The following is a 19,968-nucleotide window of genomic DNA, read 5'->3' as shown; positions in this document are numbered from 1 at the left end:
CTGAGCCGAAGGCAGCGGCTTAACCCACTGAGCCACCCAGGCGCCCGGGAACTAATCTTATAAGTGGTTTTTAGATGATGAAGGTAACATTTTTTTTTTTTCTGACAATTGCTTCCCTGAACTGAGTGTGGGGATTTACATAATGAGGATTTCCTGGGTGGGTATTTTTGCCCATGTGTCCGAAGTTCTTTTTTTTTTTTTTTTAAGAGATTATTTATTTATTTATTTGACAGAGAGAGACACAGCAAGAGGGGGAACACAAGCAGGGAGAGTGGGAGAGGGAGAAGCAGGCTTCCCGCCTAGCAGAGAACCTGATGCGGGGCTTGAGCCCAGGACCCCTGGATCATGACCCGAGCTGAAGGCAGATGTCTAACAACTGAGCCGCCCAGGTGCCCCTGTGTTGGAAGTTCTTAATAGTAGAGTCTTAGCAGAAGCTTTGCGGGGTCAGAGTCCACATTTGAGGTGTTGGTAGACATTGCAAACTTGCCCTCTAAAACAGCTACACTGAGTCATACCCACATCCCAGGAAACATGAGGGCTGAGCAACTCTGACAGTTGTCAATCTGGTAGGTGAAAAATAAGGGTTTTTAAATTTAAATCTCTCTCCCTTTCTCCCTAAAAGGGAGATCAAACATTGTTTCAGATTTTTTTTTCGACTATTTATTTCCTCTTCCATGAATTGCCTGTTTTTTTTTTTCTTTTTGCACATTTTTCTTTTGGAAGTTCTTGCTGATGCTTAGGAGCTCTTTATATATGATGGCTATTCATACTTTATAATACTTTCTTATACATGTTGCTAATACTGTCTCTGAGTTTTTTGTCTTTTAACTCTTGTTCTTTTCTATAATGAAATTAAACTATGTGGTCATTCTTGTCACTGTTTTTCCCTATGTCCTCTGAATTTAATATGCTTAGAAAAACCTTTCCTACCTCAAGATTTTATATATATATATATATATAAACACACACACATCTCCTTATATAAGATTACATATACCCTTACATATTTCCTTTTAGAAATCTTTTGGTTTTTAAAATTTTAGATCTTTAGTTTATCCTGAATCTTGTGTTTTATTTTTAATTATAAAATGACATGCTTTCTGTTTAAAAAAAAAAGCGGGGGGGGGGGAGTTAATGTAGGAAAAGCCTAAAGATAAAAAGTATGTTTTGAGTGAACAAGGAACCTCTTTTTTAAAAATTGACACTACACAAGTTACTTTGTAGTTTGCTTTTAGCCCTTACCAGATATTAAATGTCTTTTCATGTTATTAAATATTTGTGTACATCATTAAATTTCATTTCAGTAACATACTTTTTTTTTAAAAAAGATATTATTTGTTTATTCAACAGAGAGAGAGAGATCACAAGTAGGCAGAGAGGCAGTCAGAGAGAGAGGAGGAAACAAGCTCCCCACTGTGCAGAGAGCCCGAAGTGGGGCTCGATCCCAGGACCCTGAGATCATGGCCTGAGCTGAAGGCAGAGGCTTAACCCACTGAGCCACCCAGGCGCCCCTCAGTAACATACTTTTAAATGAGTGTTTGATATTCCCTATTTATATTAGTGTGCTTATCTTTTTCTTATTGATTTGAAGATTCTATTTGTATATGAAGTATACTGACCACTGTGTGGTGCATATATGTCGTAAATATATTTTGTCAGCTTGTTGGTTCCATTTCACTTTTGTTTATGGTGTTGTTGCCACTCAGAAACTTAAGATTTATTTAAAGTCAAACCATCAATATTTTTTTGTAATGATTTATGACCTTGGGATCACATTTGAATCTTCTTCCCTAACCAGAGATCATATATATTTGTTTGTATTTTTGTTGTTGTCACAGTTTTATGGTTTTCTTGCTTATTTATTTATTTATTTATTTATTTATAAAAGATTTTATTTATTTATTTGAGAGAGAATGAGTGAGAGAGAGGATGAGAGAGGAGAAGGTCAGAGGGAGAAGCAGACTCCCCAAGGAGCTGGGAGCCCGATGCGGAACTCGATCCTAGAAGTCTGGGATCATGACCTGAGCTGAAGGCAGTTGCTCAACCAACTGAGCCACCCAGGTGCCCTTCTTGCTTTTTTAAAAAAAGATTTTATTTATTTATTTGACAGAGATCACAAGTAGGCAGAGAGGCAGGCGGGCTGAGCAGAGAGCCTGATGTGGGGCTTGATCCCAGGACCCTGAGATCATGACCTGAGTTGAAGGCAGAGGCTTAACCAACTGAGCCACCCAGGCACCCCCAGTTTTCTTGCTTTAAGTGTTTAATTCATTGGGAGTTTACCCTGACATGAGGTTTAAGTCTGGGAATCTAACTTAATTTTTTTTAATTTAAATTATATTTATTTATTTGACAGAGAGCGAGTGAGCACAAGCAGGGGGAGAGGGCAGAGGGAGAAGCAGATGCCCCCCCCCAGCAGGGAGCCCAAGACAGGACTCAATCCCAGGACCCCGGAATCACAACCTGAGCAAAGGCATCACAACCTGAGCCAAAGGCAGATGCTTAACCAACTGAGCCATCCAGGCGCCCCAAACTTAATTATTTAACAAACCCCCACCAATGCTAGCTAGATGTGATCCTGGGGTGGGATGGGGGCTTCTGGGGCCAGTTTCATCATGAGGCTGGAGCTCTTGGCTTATTGGTAACTGTATTTTCCTTCCCCACCAGGCCTTGGAGACCCGAGCAAGCCCAGGCCACACCCCAGGCTGTGTCACCTTTGTTCTGAATGACCACAGCATGGCCTTCACTGGAGATGCCCTGCTCATCCGAGGGTGTGGACGGACGGATTTCCAGCAAGGTCCTAGGCCCCTTTCCCTAGCCTGAGATCTTAGGATGGTTCTGTGTGTGCCAGGGTTTGAAGTACCTGCTGCAAGAATGAGTGAATGAGTGTTAGACTTTTAGGGGTCAGGATTAGATCGAAGAAATTTAGCTGCTACAGTGAGGGAAAATTAGATTCCTGGATTTGCAAATGGGAGGGAGATTCAGCAGTTTGCTTGTTGGGGGACAGTTAGATGCAAGGGTGTATCATTATCTGTCGCTGTGAAGCCAGGGACCCCACACCTTAATGACTTAAATAGCGATTGACATGGATTGACATTATCTCACGTAGTTTCTGAGAGTTGAGACTCTGGGAGCAGCTTCGCTGGTTGGTCCCGGCTCAGCGTCTGGGCTGTAGTCATCCTAAGGCTTGACTGGGGTCGGGGGGCCTGCTGCCAAGGTGCCTCACTCACATGGCTGGCAAGCTGGCTCTGTCTGTTGGCCGGAGGCCTCAGTTCCTCACCACAGTGACCTCCCCATGGGGGTAATTTGTCTTCATGACACGGCAGCTGCGTTCTCCAAAGGGAATGATCAGAGAGACACAGACAGAGAAGCAGACAAAAGCACTAATTTTTTTATTAAAGATTTGTATTTATTTGAGAGAGAGAAAATGAGTGGGGGTGGGGGACATGAGAGGGAGAGAGAGAGAGAAGCAGACTCCCCAGTGAGCAGGGAGCCTGACGTGGGACTCAATTACAGGACCCTGGGATCATGACCTGAGCCGAAGGCAGATGCTTAGCCAACTGAGCCCCCCAGGCGTCCCCCACTGTGGCCATATTTTTAAACCCCATAAGGAGTTTAGGTGCTGGAGGTGCGGCAGGGGAGGGTGTGGAGTTTGATTCAGGGGTTTGGCTGCGAGGGGGCAGTTAGATTCAGGAGTTTCACTGTGGGAAGGGAGCTCAGTTTTAAAGATTTTATTTTTGTTGATTTGACAGAGAGAGACCAGCAAGAGAGGAAACTCAAGCTGGGGGAGTGGGAGAGTGAGAAGCAGGCTCCCTGCTGAGCAAGGATCGTGATGTGGGGCTCGATCCCAGGACCCTGAGATCGTGACCTGAGCCAAAGGCAGCCGCTTAACAACTGAGCCACCCAGGTGTCGCAGGAGCTCAGTTTTAAATCTCAGGGTTTAGCTGTCCTCTGTGCATGTGGGTGAATGTGGGGTTGACACTAGATTGGGAGGATTTTGCTGCCTTGCAAGCGGAGGGCAAGGCAAGATCAGAGAAAAGACAGAACAGCCCTGAGCTGGCAGTGTGTGACCAGATCCCCAGGCTGCCTCTTGCTTCCTCTTCCTCTCGCCTTATCTCTCCATCTTGGTCTCTGTCTTTTTCTCTCTGAGGCTTCTAGTCCTCCATTTATCTACTCCCGGCACAGTTATGCAATTGAAGGATTTGAAATGAAAGGTGGAAGGAGGGTCCAAAAAGATTTGCCCCCGACCCAATTTAGGACTCAGAGCTTTGTTGTTGGAACCATGGTACCGTTTTTCTCCTTGGGCTCATGTCTTCAGTTTCTTACCTTCTAGTTTAGCCTCCCTGCCCAGAACCCTTTCTTGGCATCCCCTGGCTGAGGGCACAACTCCTTGGTGCTTCTGGATCTCATCCCAACATTACTTACCACCATGGTGAATTTCTCACCAGTCCTCAATTCTTCACATATGCTGTTCCTTCTGTCTAGAATGCCCTTCCCTCTCTTTCTGTGCCTAGACAAAGCAGTACCGGCAGAAAATGAGGAAGAAGGTTTAGCTACTGTGATTTTATCCTCCCACCCCTTCTTGAGGGAATGGGCTAGAAACCTTCTCTGCTATTGATTTACTCACCTCTGAGTCTTCCCTCCCCAGGCTGTGCTAAGACCTTGTACCACTCAGTCCACGAAAAGATCTTCACGCTTCCAGGAGACTGTCTGATCTACCCTGCTCATGATTACCGTGGTGAGGGCTTCCTGGAGGAGGTGTGGGACTTACATAACTATCCATTTGAGAGGGAGTACCAAACTGCTGTAGTCCTTGTGGGGCATGGAGACTACAATTCCCAGAAATTTCTCTGGCCAAAAAAAACAAGTGTTTAGGTGTGCTAAGTGTTCGTGTAGAAACAAGAGTCCTAGAATTCCAAAGGGCATGCATTTTCCTGGGACTTCCTTGTAGAGTTTAGGGAATGTGGGAAACTACATTTCCCATAGTGCTAATCGAGGAGAGCTTGGTCTCTGTGACAGTCTGGGAAGAGCCTGTGAGTCCCGGGCCCCAGATGCACCCTAAGCCTCCTGGGAAATGTAGTCAAAGGAGGCCCCAGGCACTTGCCAGGTTGACGTTCCTCGCCTCCCTTTTGGCCACTAGGGCTCACAGTGTCCACCGTGGAGGAGGAGCGGACTTTGAACCCGCGGCTCACCCTCAGCTGTGAGGAGTTTGTCAAGGTCATGGACAACCTGAACTTGCCCAAGCCTCAGCAGATAGGTGAGCAGTTGGGGGCCAGACTCCTGGGTCTGAGGGAGGAGGGGGCTCAGGGCCAGAATTATAATTTTCCAAAGAAGAAGGGCTCCTTGGATTTCTGGGTCCCCAGTGGGGCATGAGGGGGTCTGCTGGAGCCCCTTACTTTCAACCCTTTTTCCTTTCAGACTTTGCTGTTCCAGCTAACATGCGCTGTGGGATCCAGACCCCCCCTTCCTGACCTGGTTTTGTCAGGTGCTCATTTCCGTTAAGAATGCACTAGGCGGGGTACAGAGAGAGGTGTCATTGCCAGGCCTCTCTCCTTCCCCTCCCTCACCAGCCCCTGAGCTTCTCAAATAAATAAATAAAAATTATTATTTTTTTGCTCTGAATCGTATTTCTGTCTATTTGGGGGGAGGGTTCCGCTGGTTTTCTGGTCTGAGGTGTCTGGGCTGAAGAGTTCAGGGAGGAGAGAGCAGGGGTGAAGCAGGCTGCTGGGAAGGAGGAGATTTTTTCCTAACTCACAAGATCAGAAACAAACCTATCCGGGGCAGGGCTTCTTGCCCATCTTAGTTGGAGCCATCTTAGTCGGAGCCACTCGCACCCATAAGACCCAGGATAAGGTACTTCACTTCTCCACGCCTCAAGTTCCTCATCTGTGCAATGGAAATAATACTAATAATAGGGTGTTGTGATGATCCAGTGAGTCGGCCTGTATGAGGTGCCTGGCACGCTGCCTGCATGGCAGGCGCCCTATCAGTGGTGACCATTATTGTCACTATCATTTGGAATGATCTTCCAGGCACTTCCCTGCAGCACCAGAGGGACAATGTGGCCCATGGTTAAGAACATGGACTTCCCAGAGAACAAATCCAGCCTTGGGATTAACAGCATGTCTAGACTTCTGGGCACATTTATCCCCCTCGGCCTCAGTTTCCCCAACTATAACATGGAGATGGTAATCCCTTTCTCATCAGGCTACTGTAAGGATGAAAGGAACGTGTTTCAAGTGTTTAGCACAGCTCCGGACATCCAATAATCCTTTCTCACGTGCCTTTCTCAGTTAATTTTCCTGTTTTTGCCCAGAGAGGAAAGGGTCTGGCTGGGACCTTTAACCTCTGCCCTCCACCCCATAGCAGAGTGGAGTGGGGGGGATCACACTTCCCCTTTCTCTGGGCGGGTCTCTGACTCAGCTCAGGGCACCCCCTCCCCTTGCCCAGCTCCCCAAACCGGTCGGAGCCCTTCTAAAGGGCTTATTAGAGGGGAGAGGCCCCTATCTCCATTACCCGCTTCCTTTCAGGATTCCCGGGGTCTGGGCATTAGGGAAGCACTCATATGTAGGTGACGAAAACGCCTAGCCCTCCAGGGGGCAGGAACAGGGCGGGGGGGGCGCGGTGCTGGAAGCAGAGTAGGGGGTCGCGATGCTGGCTTTTCCGAGGGTGGGGCCGGGATGGCCGGATGCCGCGGCCGCGGGCGGGGCAAACTGGTCTCCCTCCTCCCTCGGGAGCTGTTGGACCTGTTGTCCCCCGCTCCACTTCCGGGCTGCTGGGGAGGGGGACAGAGCAGCTTTTCTCTCCTCCCTCTTCCCCAGCCACCTGTCCCGCAGACAGAAAAGGCAGCGCCCAGAGCGCAGAGGGAAGCGCGCGGAAGCCTGAGCGGGTGAGGAGGCCGGGGCTGCGGGGGAGGAGGGAGCTGGAGACCGCCTTCTGGGCTCCCGGGGGTGGAGGGAGGCTGGAGTTTGGGAATCTAGCCCCTGGGAGGAGCAAAGGACGCAGACTCTTGGTTTGTTCAGGGAGGGAAAGTTGGGAGCCTCGACTCCTGGATCTGAGTGAGAGGGCATGGACGCTGCTACCCCCTACAGTGGTGTCGGAGCCAAGTCTACCAGGCTCGGGAAAGGAGGGTGCGGGATCCCGGACGCCGGAGTCCCGGAGGGAGAAGGAGATGGAGTCGCTCCAGGGTGCTCCAAGGGATCTTGGGGAGTTGCTGGGAGGGTACAAGGCTCGACACCTGGGTAGGAGGGAGAGGCCAGTAGGGGGCGTGCTAAGACCCCAACTCAAATTCGGGTCTGGCCCTCGGGGGTGTGACGCCCGGGGAGCCATTGAACCCCGCCCCTAGAAACTCCAGGCCACGCCCCCGGAGCGCTCAGTTCCAGTCTTTGATCTCTCAGGCCCCGCCTCCTGGAGCTCTTTCCCAGCACCCGAGCGCTCGGGAGCCTCCTGGGCCGCGCTGTCAGGCCACGCCCCCGGAACTCGGGCCCGCCCACTCCACTGGAGCACCAGGCGGCCATGGGGACGCCGAGCGGCCCGGACAGGGGGTGCCGGCCGCCTCCGGCCCCAGAGGGCGACGCGGAGGTCCCGCCCCAAGGGGCTGCGCAGTCCCAGATGCACCCCGAGGACCCACACGAGCCGGAGGCGCCTGAGGCCCCGGAGGAGCCCCAGGGAGTGAAGGAGCTTCCGAGCGGCCGAGGAGCTGAGCAGCAGGCTGAGGAAGAGGAAGAAGTGGAAGAAGGCAGCAGCACGGAGAGCAGCCGCGACGCGGTGAGGGACCTGGAGGGCGAAGGAGGGGGTCGCGGGGGGGGGGCAGAGAGACAGGCGCTAGCGGGTGACAGAGACACAGAGGGATAGGTAGAGACCAGATAGAGACCTGGACACAGAGAGACCAAGAGACAAGGACCCCAAAGAGACAGAGACACAGAAAGACCAGAGACAGAGACTCAGAGAGATGGGGTAGGGACAGACAGAAACCCAGAAACAAAGGACAGAGATGCTCAGAAAAGAAACGGAGATTTTAAGGGAGATTCAGCGATTCAGAGATAGAGACAGGTACTGAGTCGGAGAGACAAAACCCAGAGAAACAGGGGAAAGACTCAGAGCGACCCGGGGAGAGAGGGAGAGAGATCCAGGTTTACCAGGACGCGATGCCAAGAGAATGGGACCTGGGTAGCGAAAAAGGGACCTTCCTTGAGTCGCCGCGTACCCCCCTTCCCCGACTGCGAGCCCCTGGGCCTCCTCCCGGGCCGGGGGTCTCCCACACCTGCACCCACTTCAGTCAACGGGGATGGCGACTGACTGGGGCTAATCAGACCCCCAGACCCGGGAATGCGGTGGGGAACGGACCTGCCTGGTGATTGCAGGGGCGGGGCCTCTCCTCTTGACCACGCCCCCTCCAACCTCAGGGGGAGGCTCCGCCTCCGGCACCGACCCCAGTCACGCCCCCCGCATCCCCCCAGCCTGGGGAGAGAGTGCGAGCGGCTGCACGGCGGCTTCGAGAGCAGCAGCTGGAGGCACTGACCCGCGTGGCCCTGATGGAGCAGCGCGTGAAGGAGCTACAGCGCCAGAGGAAGGAGCTGAGGATCGAGGTGAGGCTGCGGACCTCGTAGGCAGTCTGGCCCCAGCTCAAGGGGAGCTCTCCAGGTCGGGCTCCGGGGCCTTTCTTCCAGCGGGATCCCACTCTTAGGCCTCCAGCCCTCTCCTTGGGAATCCAAGAGTCCATACTCCCAGGCACCCCACTTGGACCCAGGTGTCTGAGTCCCCAGCGCCCTCCTTCCTCGGACCCAGACCTCTAGGCCCCAGCCCGTACATTCTCCCCACAGATGGAGGTGGAAGTAGCCCTTCTGAGGGGCGAGCTGGCTGGGGAGCGGGTGGCTGCCCGGCGCGAGGAGGAGCAGCTCCGAGAGCTGCTTGGACAGCAGGGGGACACGGAGCAGGGTAGCCGGGAGCAGCGGGAACAGGTCAGTTTCTCCTGCGGGATCTTCACCATCAGTTTCCTTCGTCTTGGGACCGATACTCCTGGTGGTGCTCCTGGGACCTGAGGCCCAGGGTCATCCTCATTCCCCAAATGGGGATCCTTCGGCTGGGGGAGTGGGAGGTGGGCAGATGCTTTTCCTCCTCCCTCCCAGACCATGATTCTGGGGCCTCTTCCTTTGATCCTCCCTTTTTGCTCTTTAAATGTCATCTCATGAAAAATGTAAAACCGACAAAAAGAATAGTCAGACTGGTGGCCCTGCGGTGTGCTCACCGGCTTCTGCCAAAATTAATCTTCCCGTTCTTATTTCATATCCCCTAGTTTGCTTCCCTAACCCTGTTTTAAAAGCTGCTCCCAGACACGTTGTGTGTAAATTCTTTAAGAACCTGTTTATTTTTAAGGTGTGATAATGATATAGGGTTGGTGTTTTTAAAAACAGGTGCCTTGCTGCACACCTCCCTCCCTCTCAGCCCCAAGCCTGTGGTCAGTCAACACGTTCTTTCTGCTCTCTCAACCTCTCTATCTCTCTCTCCCTCTCTCGTCCTTCCATTGCCCCGGAATAAGGACTCCTTAGCTTGGTTGGCCAAGCCAGACGAGCTGCGCCAAGCCTGCCTTTCCACTGTCACCCCCCTCTGTGCTCCTCACCTCTATCCTCTGACCAGAATTTACCCCCAAAACTTCCTGTGCTTTTCAAGTACTGTGCATTTGTGCTGCCCTGTTCCCACAGTCCAAAATGTTCTTCCAGCTCCCTCTGTCTCCCCAGGTCTAAAAGTTCCTGATTTTTGAGGCTGATTTTAAAACCCTCACATCCAGGAAGGTGCTCTCCACTCTTGATTCCCGTAGTCTCTATGTTTCACTGCCCTGATTGTCCCCACTGGGACAAGAGTGAACTAGACAGGGGCACCTGGGAGGCTCAGATGGTTGAGCGTCTGCCTTCCGCTTAGGTGATGATCCCAGGGTCCTGGGATGGAGCCCCACATTGGGCTCTTTGCTCATCAGGGAGCCTGCTTCTCCCTCTCCCTCTGCCACTCCCCCTGCTCATGGTCACACATGCTCACACGCTCTTTCTATATATAATAAATAAATAAAATCTTAAAAAACAAAACAAAACAAAACAGAGTGAGCTTGACAGACAGGGTCCCTGCACTCTTGGGGCCAGCAGCCAGATGGGTTCTGAGATCCAGCTAGCCTGGCCCATGCGGGCCTCTGTTTCTCTTCCTGTGTCCGGACTGGGCTGGACTGAGAAGGCTGAGAGCCTGGGTGCTGTTTCAGGAGCAGAGGCGGCTGAACCAGGAGCGGGATCGAGTAGAGTGTCTTCGCCAGAGACTCCAGGAGGCCCAGGGACAGCTGGACTCCCAGCCAGAGGAGCAGCGTGAGCGGCTCTTGCAAGGAGTACAGGAGGTGAGGCTCCTCTAGGTTCCCTTAGGGACCTGGCATCCAGGCCGCTCTTTCCTCAGGACCGTGTTCCCTCTCCTAGGCATTCAGGCCTTATAACCGCCAGGACTTGGGAGTCTAAGTCCTCAGGCTCCTCTTCCTTCCTTGCCCCAGCCCTCTTCCCCCCGCGGGCCCTAGGGGTGCAGGCCTCCAGTTTTTGCCTTCCCACCCGCAGATGAGGGAACAGCTGGATGTGGCCCAGCGTGCCTACGAGGACCTAGAGTTCCAGCAGCTGGAGCAGGAGAGCCGGAGGGAGGAGGAGGACCGGGACAGCCCTGGGGCCCGGGCACTGGACCCCAAGGTCCGGGAACTCCAGGCCAGTGTGGCGCAGCACAGAGTGAGTCGGACAGGGCTTGCCCTCCCTCTCTTGCCTTCCGTCCCTCACTGCTGCCCTCTGACTCCTCCATTCCACGTCTGGCCCTTCCTCTGTCATCCTTCCCTACCTGCCTCACCATCTTCACAAGAGTAACAACGATTGATGTTTATTGAGCAATTACTATGGGCCAGTCATGGTCCTAAATGCTTCATGAGTCCTTACTCATCAAATCTTTACAAGAACCTGGGGAGGCCATTCTGACTTTTTTTTTTCCGGTTTATAAATGAAGAAACTGAAGGTCAAGGTGCTCAAGTAACCTTTTCCAGCGTGACTCAGTTTATAGAGGGTGGAGCTGGGATCCACACCTACCCAGTTCCAGTGTGGGGCTCCTTCCCCCACCTCCGTTTCTGGATCTTCTCCCTGTCACTCTCTCTTTTCCCTTCTGTCTGCACCTTGTCTCCTTTCTCGTATCTTCCTCTTGTGGGGACTGTCTTGGTTTTTGTTTTTTGTAACTATTCTGGTTGGTCTCTCTGTCCCTTTTTCCGTCTGTTCTCCACAGGTCTCTCTGGGTTTCTGTCTCTCCCTGTCTGTCTATGCATCAGATCCTCCATCCCCCCACCCCAACAAACCACCCGATGTCCCTTCTGGACCCCCAAAAGGGAAGAGGGCACGAGGGAACTTAACTCCCCGCCACTTTCCGGCCACCCAGGTCCCGGGGTCCCTGTTCCGGGGTGCAGCGGACCCCAGGCTCTGTGGGAGCCAGCTGGGAATCCCGGGGCGGCTGAGTGACCAGGGCCCTGGGCTGTGCCCTGCAGCGCCGGATCCAGGTCTTAGAGGAGCAGCTCAAGTCGCTGGGGGAACAGATGGCAGCTGAGAGCCGGGGGCTGAGCCGGAAGAAGGAGGAGGCCCTTCAGGCCCTGACGCAGGTGAGTTCTCCTGGGAGACCTGTCCGACTGTCCTCACATCCCTCTGGGGCATCCCATTGGCACCCTGCACCCCAGGATGTCTCCCGGCTCCGGCCCCTCCAGAGAAGGCTGCCAGCCGGCGCGTTCAGAGTCTGCGGTGTGCTAGCCGGTGATAACTTGCTCTCCCTCAGGAACGGAGCCGATTGCTTGAGCTTAACTGCCTCCAGGGAACGCCGGGTGGGGACTTTGCTGAGTCCAACCAGGCCCTCACTAAGGTATGGGCATTTCGAGCACCCGTCAGCCCCTCCACCCTCAGACCCAGAAGTCCATCCCCCAACCTCTTCCTCCTCCCTCCTCCCTCAGGAGTCTAGGCCCACCAACCCCTTCTCCCTTCTCCACAATTCTCAGGCCCTAAACCGTTTCACCTTTGGGACCCAAGAGTTCAGGCCTCCAGCCCCCCTTTCTTTAGGAACCTGTGGTCTGGCCCACAGTCCTCGCTCCGCTAAGACCACGGTCCAGCCCTCTTGTGACCTGAAGCCTTTGTTTTTCCATCTGAGAAATGGGCTGACACTGGAGACCAGGGCCAGAGCTTCTGGGAACTGGTGGGCCCTCTGTGATCCTTCCAGCTCCCGCTAACCTTCAACCCCTCTCCTAAAGCTCCTGTTCACCCAGAAGACAGACCGCCAGCTGCTGGTGCTTCAGGACCCCACCGCCCACACAACCTCCGCCACTTCCTCCTGCCTCTTCTCCGTTCGCAGCTCCCTGCAGGTACGGCCCTGCCTGCCTCAGCTCCCTATGCCACTGTCTCACTGTCACTCTTGCATCCGGAACTTTCCTTGTGGCTTTCTCCACGTGGGGACCTGGGGCAGAGGGAAGGATGAATGAGGGGTATTTTGATTTTTATTAGGCTGAAGCTTTACTTACTGATTTTCTCTCTCCTGGCTAACACCCCACCGCTCCCCTGGCAGAATGGGACTGGGTGTGCCCAGCAGTAACTTGTAAAAGCAGCCATGCAGGGCCTATTGATAGGAAGGCCCTCTCTGTGCACCCTGCTGGCCCACAGCCCCTGTCCCCAGCATGGCTGCTTGTTTCTTTTTCTTTTCTACTGTTTTGTGTGTGTGTGTGTGTGTGTGTGTGTGTGTGTGTGTGTTTTAAGATCTTATTTATTTACTTGAAAGAGAAAGCGAGAGATGGAGAGCGAACAGCAGTGGGGAGGAGTGGGAGGGAGAAACAGGCTCCCTGCTCAGCAGGGTCCCCCCAGCCCATCACTGCCCCACCCCACCTGCAACGTGGGGCTTGATCCCGGGACTCTGGGATCATGACCTGAGCCAAAGGCAGATGCTTAACCCACTGAGCCACCCAGGTGCCCCGAAATTGATGGCTCTGATGCAAACTTTTTTTCAAAAATGTGTATACAAGCTCTTCGTTGGCTTTGATTTCCCAATTAACGCTCTATCGCAGAGACGGTTTTCTATTGATCCATTTAGAGCTGCCTCGTCATGTTTAATGGCTCTCATGATAAGGCTGTAAACAGGAAGAGAAGTGACAGCTGACATTTGGTGAGTCCTTAGAGCCTGCAGGGCACTGTTTTAAGTGCCTCACTCGGATTCGCTCATTTGGTCTTTGTACCCATACTGCTGACTGGGTCCTTGTGTCCGTTTCATAGGTAAGGAAACCGAGGCAGAGAGGTGAAGGTATTTAAGTAGCTGGAATTCAGCAGGGCTGGGATTGGAACCCAGGCACTGGTGTCAGTATCAGACCTCTCCAGGCTCCCCTGGGGCTGGGGGGTGGCAGCAGGGGGGCACAGAAGTCTACACAAGGGCGCTGACCCAGCCCTCCCTCTGCCAATGGGGATTCAAGGCTTTTGTAGTCTAAGCATCGCTGTTATGAACCCTGCGTGTGCCTGTGTCCTTTCTCATATACCCAGTAATAATATCAGTTAATGTTAATTATTGTTAACATTATTCTATTGTCTGATGCCATTATATACTATGTATAATATTACTGTAATACATACTATATATTATTTCTTGTTTATTAATTAATGTTAGGCAATATTAATAATGATCATGATTTTTGAGAGCTTAAGGTAGACCATTTTAAGCCATTTTGTCATTTTTTTTTAAGATTTTATTTATTTATTTGAGAGAGAGGTATAGATTGCGAGACAGACCATGAGTGGGGATGAGAGGAAGAAACAGGCTTCCCGCTGAGCAGGACTCCATTGCAAGACCCTGAGATGGTGACCCCAGATGAAGGCAGACGCTCAACAGACTGAGCCACCCAGGCGCCCCTCTTTTTTTTTTTTTTTTTAAGATTTTATTTATTTATTTGTGAGAGAGGGAGAGATCACAAGCCCAGGAGCAGCAGGCAGTGGGAGAAGCAGGCCAGGGAGCCCGAAGGGGACTCGATTCCAGGACCCCAGGATCACGACCTGAGTGGAAGGCCGCCACTTCACCGCCTGAGCCCCCCCAGGCGCCCCCCCCCATTTTATCACTCTGAAGCATGGAGTTGCTATCATTTGGCATGAGAAGCAGCCCTATACGTTGGCAGTGTGACGTGTTCAACCCTAGATCTGTATCATGAAATCTTGTCTATACAACGAAAATATTTCATTCTTCGCTCGGAAGAACCCCCCAAAGTAGGTCCCGTTATTACGTGGGTAAAGGGTTTGCAGACTTCCTGTCTAGGAAATTCACTTTCCAGCTGGTTGCCCTGGCAGCCAGAAAAAGATGAAGGGTCAGCCGTGTTGCCAGGCAGCACGACTTACGGTAAATATGACCCTTAAATTGCCTCCCCCAAAGGTACTTGCCCGGAAGCCACGTTCATTCCTATGGAGCTGTTACCGGAGTTCTTGGCTCGCGTGGACCCTGTGCCCGCGGCCGGGGATCCCGTACCCACCTGGCACCTGGGTGCCACCTGGGGGACACTCCTCCGTGCTTTACACCAGGTCACTCATAATCTCTGGGTCAGCCATGCAGGGTGGTAGGACTAGTTACCCACTCTACGGGTGGGGGGGCCGGATCTTAAGCTGAGAAGACAGGAATTGCCAAAGTCACAGCCCCAGGAAGTGGCAGAACTAGATCTGAGCCAAGTCTGCCTGTTTTCCATGACTGGTGCCTTTCAGGAGACAAGGGGGTCGCGTCTCTGTGCCTCAGTGTACTTAGCTGCCAAATGGGCGAAGTAACGGCAGGCACTGGTTGGTGGCTACGGAGCTTAGCACCATGCGTGGCACACGGGAGGGGTTTAGAGAATGTGCTGCTCTTGCTCTGATTATCTTTACAGTTACTGGTATTATTATAATTACTAGCGCCCTTCTGCTACCCACTGCCCCTCTCATCTCTGGTTCTGTGACCCTAGATCAGCCTTTTCACTGAAAGTCTCCACCTTAATCTTTGTCTCCCAGCAGTCTCTTCCCTGCACAACAGCCGGAGTGATCTCTACCCCTCCTGCTTCAGTCCTCCCCCACCTAACGCTGTCAGTGGTCCCCTGAGCCTCCTCACGTCAGCGAGTGGGTCCCTGCATGATCTGGCCCTGGCCCACCTCTCACCACTGTCCCCTACATACTCTCTGCTTTAGCTGCAGGAGCCCTGACCTGCCAACTTTCCATACTTGCTCCTGCCTCAGGCCCTTTGCATTTGCTGATCCTTCTACCTGGGACACTGTTCCCCTCAGTCTTCCCTGGCCCATTCTCATTCTTTGGGCCTTGGGGTCAGTGTCCAGAAGGCTGTCCCCGGTCTTTCAGTAGGAAGCCGATCCTATCTTAACGACACTTTATTCTCTTTGCTCACAGCTGTTTCTGATGATACAGTTATTTGTATGATGGTTTACTCAGTTTCTACAACATAAGCGCTGTGCAGATGGGGCTTGGGTCCCCCTGCCCCCCACCCTCCACCTGTTTCCTCTACCAGGCATCTCAGGTCTCAGCTAGGAAGTGCTGGGGATAGCAGCTGAAGCAAGGAAAGCCCAAAGGGGCCCAGGGGCTCAGGACTTGGTGTCGTCCCTGTAGAGGGGAGCGAAACTTTCCCAACTCCCCAGGCTTCTAGAAGCTTCCATGGCTCTGCAGGGTGCCAGGTAGACCGTGAGGCATGGCATGAGCACTTGACAAATCCTGGCTGTTACTATTTTGTCCAACTTTTTTTTTTTTTTTAAAGATAACACTGGTGCAGAAAATCACATGGAACATATGCCCAGCTTAATTATTACATGGGAACATTCTGGAGCTGCCAGCTGTGTCAGGAGGCAACACTGGCAGCCACTCCGGAAACATTCCACGGGCCCCTGAATGATAACCCCACCCGCCTCCCGGAGGAGGACCACTGGCCTGACATTCTAGCATCTCCTCCTCACATTTCTTCAAAGTTCAATCAATTCAGTGTCTGTCCCGAAACACCATAGTTTACTCTTACCTTTGTTTTTTATTTTTTTGTGGCTGCATATTTTAAGTCTCTATAGACTTCCTCTCTGTTTCCTTTTCTTGTCCCCCTTGCAATTTATTTGGTGAAGAAACCAGATGGCCGTCCTGCAGAGTTTCCCAGGCAGGGTTTTCTGACAGCGTCGTGGGGGTCATGGTCACCTCATGGTCACGGTCACATCTCTTCTGTTTCCCAGGAAGTTGGCTGTGGGGCCCGAGCAGAGGCAGGGTCAGCATTTTGCAAGTCTTGCTGGGGGCCATGTGCCTGTTTCTCTGTTTCTGTGTCTCTGGAGTGGCTGCCTTCATCTGTTTGTCTGGGAGCGGTCTCGAGTGGCAAAATTCCAGTCTGTTATTCCTCCTTGGGGCGCCTGGGTGGCTCAGTCAGTTAAGCATCTGCCTTTGGCTCAGGTCATGATCCTGGGAGGTCCTGGGATCGAGCTCCACCTCTGGCTCCCTTCTCAGCGGGGAGTCTCCTTCTCCCTCTGCCCTCTATCCTGCTTGCACGCATGCTCTCTCTCTCAAATAAATAAATAAAATTCCCTTATTCTTCCTCATCTATTCGTTGAAATACTTCGGTAGAGAAAGACTTGCCTTCCTCTGCTATTTGGTTACCCAGGAAAACACAGGACACACGCTTGCTGTTTTCACTTTGTTCACCTGTCTTCAAAATAAACAGTTGCTTGGGTTGCACTCTTCCCAAGGTAACCAATTCGATTTTTTCCTTTTCTGTCATTAGCTCACGGATTAAATATATTTGAGTTGTGATCTATAGCAGTGAGTATCCTTATTGGTGCTCACATTATGCAAGGTGTTATTTTTATTTTGATTATTCCTTTTTTTATTTTTCTTCTTTTTTTATTTTTTAAGTAATCTTCACACCCAGCGTGGGACTCGAACTCACAACCCCAAGATCAAGAGCTGTGTGCTCTTCCCACTGAGCTGGCCAGACGCCCCATTTCTATTCTTCGTTACCCATGCAGAGTTGTGTTTGTTGTTTTTTTTTAAGATTTTGTTTATCTGTTTGATAGACAGAGATCACAAGTAGGCAGAGAGGCAAGCAGAGAGAGAGAGAGAGGAGGAAGCAGGCTCCCCCCCGAGCAGAGAGCCAGATGCAGGGCTCGATCCCAGGACCCCGGGACCATGACCTGAGCTGAAGGCAGAGGCTTTAACCCACTGAGCCACCCCGGTGCCCCGTGTTTTTTTTTTTTTAATTCAGTTTTATTTCTTTATTACCGTCAAGAGAGTATTATTATAAATTACAAATTACTCTCAAATTTTCATCTTTTGGTAACTTTTTACTTTAAAATAATATAAGACTTACAGAAAAATTGCAGAAACAGTAGAAAGAATACCTGTATTCTTGGCTTTCAGATTCTGTAATTAACATTTTACCACACTGGACATTTGCTTTATTATTCTCTCTCTCTGTAAACACACACACACACACACACATTTTATTGTTCTTCTCAAAGCGTGATTTCCCCTTACCCCTAAATACTTCTACATTTATTACCCAAGGTCAAGGCCACTCTCCTACATAACCACACTGCAGTGATCAAATTCAGGAAACTAACATTGAGATAATATTATTGAGATAACCAGATCTTATTCATATTTTGTCAGCTGTCCCCCTATTGTTTTTTCTAGCAAAAACAAAACAAAGTCCCCATTTTTGGGGCCCGAGGAGCACAGGCTACATTTGCTTGTCATGTTTATTTATTTTTTTAAAAGCCAACATTCCCGTAGTTCAAAGTTGGAGGAAGGTATGGCAAGATATTTGGAGAGATGGCTCTTCCCTCATCGTCTCCATCCATTGCGTTCATGTCCTTTGGGCAGCCCCGGATTACCAGTTTCTCAAGTCTTCCCAGAACTACTCAGTATTTATACAGTCTGTCGTGAATATACTTTGGTCATTTTTTAAAAAAAGATTTATTTATTTGACAGAGACAGCAAGAGACGAACACAAGCTGGGGGAGTGGGAGAGGGAGAAGCAGGCTCCCACTGAGCAGAGAGCCCAATGCAGGACTCGATCCCACTCGATCATGACCTGAGCTGAAGGCAGATGCCTAACGACTGAACCACCCAGACGCCCCTATTGGTCATCTTTTTATGCAGAGCTAGTGTAATCTTTAGGCTGCTCTGCACTTGCTTGTGTCTTGGAGAATGTTCCCTGTCTGGCTAGAAAGAGCATTCCCCTCCTTTCACACGCCACAGACATGCCTGGGGCATGGATGACAACTGGTTTATACACTTCCCCTCCTTCTGATGGCCACTTGGGTCGTTCCCCAGCCGTGGCAGGGAATCACCTCCAGCTCAATTCCAACTCCGCTCCCATGGACGAGTGTTGTCTGTAGGATATTGTCCTAGAAGTGGAGTTGGGGCTCAAACATTTAGGCATTTGCCATTTTATTTTATTTTATTTTTAAAGATTTTATTTATTTATTTGTCAGAGAGAGAGAGAGAGCACACAAGTAGGCAGACAGGCAGGCAGACAGAGTCGGGGAAGCAGGCTCCCCGCTGAGCAGAGAGCCCAATGCGGGGCTCGATCCCAGGCGCTGGGATCATGACCTGAGCCAAAGGCTGCGACTTAACCAACTGAGCCAACCAGGCATCCCAGGCATTTGCCATTTTAAAAATAAAAAGAGCTAAAGTGGTCTCTAGAAATGTTATTCCCGTAGGAACCGCCCCCCCACAAACCCAGCACTGTGGAAGAGCATGTGGGTTTTCCACGGCCACGCCGTGATAGGCTTTTAAAAAAATTTTTACAGTTTTATCGAGATGTAATTCACCCGCACTGCAGTTCACCCATTTGAAGTGTACGGTTCAGTGGGGTTTCGTACATTCAGAGCATTTCATCACGCCCAGAAGACACCCTGCATCGTCCAGCTCTCCCCCCCTCAGTCCCTCTCCTCCCCCCACGCCCCGGCAACCACTCACCTGCTTCCCATCTCCAGATCTGCCCATTCGCACGTTGCCCTGTGCGGTCCTCTGTGACTAGCTGCTTTCCCCCAGCATCACGTTTGTAGTCGCTTTCTGACCTGAGCCAGGGAGCTACTGGTTTCCCTCAGCAGCCCTCCAACTGATGGTTGAGATTGAGCCCCTCCTCCTGAATGCATGGGCCTGTGTGTTTTCAGGGCTCCATAGGCCTCCAGAGGACTGGAAGCCTGCCCCGGAAGAGGGGAGAGCGAGCGAGCCAGAGGGGATCCCCCCGACCTCTGTCCCTTCATTATACAGGTGAGGGTCCCTCCCAATCCCACGGACCTCCTCCCCTATCACCGCCCTTCCTGCAGCAAGGCTGGAGGAATCCAGCCTTGGGTGGATTCTGTGGGTGGAGGTGGGGGGGGCTTGGACAAGGCAGAATCCTGGCCCCCTAGCCCCAGTCCTTCTTTCCCAGGACCCCTGGAGGCTTCAGCCCTCCCAGCAGCATCAGGAGACTCTGGAAGACATCCGCTCTATCAGCTGCTGAACTGTGGCCCTGGGAACAGGTGAGATGTCAGGGAGGGAGAAGGTGGGGAGGTGGGAAGAGGCTGGGCCACTGTAACTTGCCCCGGTCTCTCTTCCCTCCTGCCAGCTGTCGGGCCCTCCACCCAGACATCGCCCGCATGGAGCGGCTCCTGCAGCAGGCTGTGGCAGAGAGAGAGCGACTGCTCAAGGCCAGGGTGAGACCCCAGGCCCTCCTCCTTAGGGTCAGGAGATCCTACTCCTGTCCTCTCTTCCTTTAGACCCAGCAGTCCAGGCCCCCAGCCCCCTCCTCCCTCAGACCCAGGAGTCTAGGCCCCCAGCCCCCTCCTCCCTCAGACCCAGCAGTCCAGACCCCCCAGTACCCCCCTCCCTCAGACCCAGGAGTCCAGGCCCCCAGCTCCCTCCAACCCAGGAGTGAGGGCCCCCAGCCCCCTCCTCCCTCAGACCCAGGAGTCCAGGCCCCCAG

The 19,968-nt window shown here is 52.0% G+C and overlaps 2 protein-coding genes across 6 annotated transcripts in view; both read left to right on the top strand.

Annotated features, from left to right (window-relative positions):
- LOC116856172 (persulfide dioxygenase ETHE1, mitochondrial) overlaps positions 1-5,601 on the top strand; it is a 50,382-nt gene extending 44,781 nt beyond the window's left edge. For all 5 annotated transcript variants that reach the window (XM_032839448.1, XM_032839447.1, XM_032839451.1 and 2 more), the window contains 4 exons: positions 2,665-2,794; positions 4,646-4,735; positions 5,138-5,254; positions 5,416-5,601. In XM_032839448.1, the coding sequence (XP_032695339.1) occupies positions 2,665-2,794; positions 4,646-4,735; positions 5,138-5,254; positions 5,416-5,468 (390 nt within the window). In that variant the 3' untranslated portion in view covers positions 5,469-5,601. The remainder of the gene's footprint in view (positions 1-2,664; positions 2,795-4,645; positions 4,736-5,137; positions 5,255-5,415) is intronic.
- A 1,084-nt stretch (positions 5,602-6,685) lies between these two features.
- PHLDB3 (pleckstrin homology like domain family B member 3) overlaps positions 6,686-19,968 on the top strand; it is a 19,301-nt gene continuing 6,018 nt past the window's right edge. The window contains 13 exon segments of the mRNA XM_032839205.1: positions 6,686-6,886; positions 7,395-7,447; positions 7,449-7,764; positions 8,403-8,585; positions 8,820-8,957; positions 10,244-10,372; positions 10,581-10,742; positions 11,537-11,647; positions 11,818-11,901; positions 12,284-12,394; positions 19,175-19,274; positions 19,435-19,525; positions 19,612-19,699. Coding sequence (XP_032695096.1) covers positions 6,686-6,886; positions 7,395-7,447; positions 7,449-7,764; positions 8,403-8,585; positions 8,820-8,957; positions 10,244-10,372; positions 10,581-10,742; positions 11,537-11,647; positions 11,818-11,901; positions 12,284-12,394; positions 19,175-19,274; positions 19,435-19,525; positions 19,612-19,699 — 1,767 coding nt within the window.

This window comes from Lontra canadensis, unplaced genomic scaffold (assembly GCF_010015895.1).
Source record: "Lontra canadensis isolate GAN:19392208 unplaced genomic scaffold, GSC_riverotter_1.0 scaffold107, whole genome shotgun sequence".
Taxonomy (NCBI): Eukaryota; Metazoa; Chordata; class Mammalia; order Carnivora; family Mustelidae; genus Lontra; species Lontra canadensis.
The sequence above is the reverse complement of the archived record's forward strand: the minus strand, read 5'-3'. Positions and strand labels throughout refer to the sequence as shown.